The 4,399-nt window shown below is 30.9% G+C and overlaps 1 protein-coding gene across 1 annotated transcript; it reads left to right on the plus strand.

The window, feature by feature from the left end:
• Nucleotides 1-429: 429 nt before the first annotated feature.
• Nucleotides 430-4,243, plus strand: LOC110037783 (membrane protein of ER body-like protein; the record flags this gene model as incomplete). The annotated part of the gene is made up of 4 exons (XM_020742489.1): nt 430-999; nt 1,774-1,935; nt 2,791-2,940; nt 4,077-4,243. Coding segments are annotated over 4 exons (1,049 nt in total), but the record flags the coding sequence as incomplete, so codon positions are not given.
• Nucleotides 4,244-4,399: the final 156 nt, after the last annotated feature.

The following is a 4,399-nucleotide window of genomic DNA, read 5'->3' on the forward strand; positions in this document are numbered from 1 at the left end:
TAATGGAGGTTTAAACATTTGGAAACATCACAAGGAGCCTATATTCTAGTGAAATTTTAAATATTAGCCCAAAAGCTTAAACTAATAGACCAAGAAGACGACAAAAAATAAGGATTGTACGTCTCTCTTATTTGTTTTTGTTATTAATAAACTTCCTAATTGTGAAGGAAACAACTTCCTTTTCTCTCATTCCACAATTGAATGCAAAAGAAGTTCAAGGGAAACTCCCCGGTTGAAAATTTATTGCAGATAAGTCGGAAAACAATCAGTGCAAAATAACATTTTTCCTTGCAAGCACCTCAAAAGATTACTTTCAATTTTCTTATTCAGCGGGGAAAAATCCCCCTTAAAGTATATCTTCTTTAAAAGGCATAGAGAAATGAATGTCTTACACATGAAGTTGATGCTAATTGACTTTTTTGGCTGCAGGTACTGAATTTTTTAGTCCTGATGGTACCACATTGAAATCAACTGAAACGGAGTTTTCTGTTGCCGACAAAAAACTTGAAAATGGGAATTCAGCATTCGCGGACATATTGGATGATCTTCAAAATGTTCTCGAGGTTGAAGATGGTGATGAGAAACAAGATTGTAATCACGTTAACATAGAAAATGGACTAAATTTGCAAATTGATTCTGTAAAAAAGGTTGAAGATGAAATAGTGCCAACTACTGATCCTGAAACTCAAACTCATCGACATAATGAGGTTGTAGAAACTCTTAAATTAGATGTTTCCGAGCTAGATCTTGAGAAGGTACTAGAGGAGCAGGAAACTCATGATTTATTTTGTCCTAATTGCCACTCATGCATCACAAAAAGAGTAATTTTACGCAAACGGAAGAGGAGAGTTCAAGATTTTCGATATGAAGAACGCCCCGAGAAACTACATGTTCGACCAAATATCGTATCTACTTCGACTGAAGTTGTAGAAACAATTCGTGATGATGAGCCAGATGTATTCAGATGTTTGTCGTGCTTTAGTTTTTTCATTCCAAGAGGTATAGCTTTTTTACATTAATTGTTCGTTTTTTTGTTTAATTTCATGTAAAAATTTATTTGATTTTTTGTTATTTTGTTGGCTCCATTTTGTTGAAGTTGCTCCGTTAAATCGTGCTTTAGTTTTTTCATTCCAAGAGGTATAGATTTTTTACATTAATTGTTTGTTTTTTTGTTTAATTTCATGAAAAAATTTATTTGATTTTTGGTTAATTTGTTGGCTCCATTTTGTTGAAGTTGCTCCGTTAATTTGGTTGAGATCCACCCTTTGAGGTTGTTTCTTAAAATTCATTCTTCTCTGTGTTCTTCGATGGGCAGTTCAAGGGACTCCATTCTTTAAACAATTCCTAGCATATAAAGAGTTTAGTTGGATTAGCCTACCAAAGAATATTTCTATTTTTCATGATTCAGCATGCACGGCGGAAAGATTAAATAGATGAAAATGAAAATATTTATGGTATTCAATAGCAAAATTACATATTATGGCGATAGAGGAAAAATGATGATGAATAATAAATAAATTTTGATGATATAGAGGAAAAATGATGATGAATAATAAATAAATTTTAATTGGCCTGCCAAATTCATTAGTAATTTTTAATTGAGAATGGGGCTAAGGCAAAGTTAGATTGCCATTACCATGACCTTTTGTTATGATTTTGACTCATATATGAGATAAAAGTTACATAAGTTTAGGTGTGAGATGTGTAAATACATAAGAATTCTGTGCTGGGTATGTAAATTTCCATTTAATGTGTTGCTATTGTTGCATGCAGAAAATGGATTTGATATATTCCCATTTTTTCGAAAAAGGGAGGAGAGTGTGAAGGTGCAGATTCCCAACATTCAATCATCAGGACAGACATCTACCAGGGATGGCAGCTGGCTATCTTTATTTTTCAAACCAGAGTCAAGTAGGAACAAAGGAAAAGATTCAGGTTTGTCTTTGCTGTAAATTTTTAGAATCTCAACCAATTCATTCAGCAAAATGAAATTTATATTAGTTACATTTTAAGGGCAAGAAGTAGGATTAATTTTTTTCATGGAAAGTTGGAATTAGTCAATAGTCTGAGTATTATATATAATTGGTATTGAAAATATAGTTTTATTATTTATTTTCTTAATGTAGGTCATTGGTATTGAAAATATAGTTGCATTTAACAAATCCATTTTTGGATACATTTAAGCACTTGGTGAAGGAAATTAATGAAATATATTTCTTATAAAACTTATAATTTGACTTCTGTCTCTAAAAAATTGAAGACTTAGTATTTCCATGATTTAAGGAGATGGAAGTATGGAATAATGCAATGCTTTCTTAAGAGCCTAATGCAAATTAAAGTAGAACAATAGCTCCTTAACTATTTGGAGGGTGGAGATAAATAAAAAGTTTTTTAATGAGTTTTATGGTAGATAAGATTTGATTTCTACATTTGGCTGCACAACCTGTCATGTATTGAATATATGTAGAAGCATTTAGTTCCAACATTGTCCAAACAATTGAACTTTTAGTTGTTTTGAGGGTTTTTGAAAACAAGTTCATTTGTTTCAAGGAAAGAAAAACTTGAAGAATAACAAACTTTTTTTTTAAAGAACTGAAATATAAAAAATAAAAAATAAAAATTAAATTGATCTCAAACAGGCCCTCAAGTGTTTAGACTTATTAAAACAAGGCGTGAGTTCTGTTCTTTATTTTTTTTATGAACAATATGTTTTTATATCACTCTCATCAGTTGTGTTTGATGAATCTATGCATCATTGCTTATGTTAGTTATGACTTCTGTAAATTACAGTGCCTATCCCAGCAGCTGTGTTGCCAGCACAATCTCCAATGACTCCTAATATTGGATATTCGGAACAAAACAACCAAAAGTCTCCAGTTCTTACTGCATCTGAAACCCCAAACAATGCAGAAATTACAAAATCCAAATTTGCTGGTGCAGGTCAGCCACTTTTTTAAACATCTCAGACATAATTTAACTCATGTATCTCTAACTTTCATATTTATTTATCAGAACAATTTCAATGCTTTATATTCAGCATTGCCAATAGCTTAAGGCACGATAAGTTATTTCCTTATTATAAGTTTCACCAAACATGTTTTTGTTTTATGTTAAAACAAAGCAAAACAAAAATAAAACAAATTAAAAACAAAAAATAGAGAGTGATCCAAAACAGTCCCTTTATAGTGTATGATCAATTTTCTTTATAATTATTTCTCTTCAGCACACCACTTCAGTGAGTTAAGTCTCTGTATTAGTGTATGATCAATTTCTTGGCTCTTCTAAAATGTATATAACAATCATCTTAATTGAACTAGTCATCTATATTTAAAGATTAATAGTTTCTCTTACATTTTAAAGTCAACAATCATTTTCTAGGTTTTTATTATTTTTTATTTTACTTTTTGCCTTATCCTAGTGCGTAGCTTGACATGACAGCGTGCATTCATAAATAGCTTTCTTCTTCTTAGATAATATTTGTACTAATTTTCATTAGAAAGTGCTCTTTCATAATTATTGATCTTAGCCATTTGAGCTTTGGTTACAGAGACCTATCTTATGCAATTACGAGCATGATTTACTCTTAAATTGTTAAGGTGTCGTGTGGGATCACTTCTGCCTTTTATTTTCTATTTTTATGTTTTTGTTTTTTGTTTTTTTGTTTATTTATTGTCTTGAAATAAAATATGTTTCTCATGTTGAAAAGAACTTTAAGTTGTCTTGATTTTTTTAAAACCAAAAAAAGAAACCGCGTAAAAAACACACCAAACAAACATATTTAAAAAGATAATAATAAAAATAAAATTGATCTCACTCAAATGGGCTGAAGTGTTTGGAATTGTTAAAACAAGTTGAGAGTTACGTTCTTTATTTTATTTATAAAGAATATGTTTTTTAACACGCTCAGCAGTTGTATTTGATGGAATGGGCTTAAGTGTTTGGAATTGTTAAAACAAGTTGAGAGTTATGTTCTTTATTTTATTTATGAAGATTATGTTTTTTAACACGCTCAGCAGTTGTATTTGATGAATCTATGCATCATTACTGATGTTGATTATGAACTCTGTAAATTGCAGTGCCTATCCCAGCAGCTGTGTTGCCAGGACAATCTTCCCCGACTCCTCATGTTGGATATTCTGAACAAAACAACCAGAAGTCTCCTGTTCTTACCGCATCTGAAACCCCAAACAATGCAGATATTACAAAACCCATATATGCTGGTGCAGGTCAGCCAATTTTTTAAACGTCGTAGACTTAATTTAACTCATGTATCGCTAATTTTCATATTTATTTATCAGAATAGTATTATATGATTTATTTTCAGCATTGCCAATAGTTTAACGTGAAATTGCTTGAGGTACGAAAAGTTATTTTCGTGGAAAGATTTACATAAATACCA

Source organism: Phalaenopsis equestris, unplaced genomic scaffold (assembly GCF_001263595.1).
Source record: "Phalaenopsis equestris unplaced genomic scaffold, ASM126359v1 Scaffold224988, whole genome shotgun sequence".
Lineage (NCBI taxonomy): Eukaryota > Viridiplantae > Streptophyta > Magnoliopsida > Asparagales > Orchidaceae > Phalaenopsis > Phalaenopsis equestris.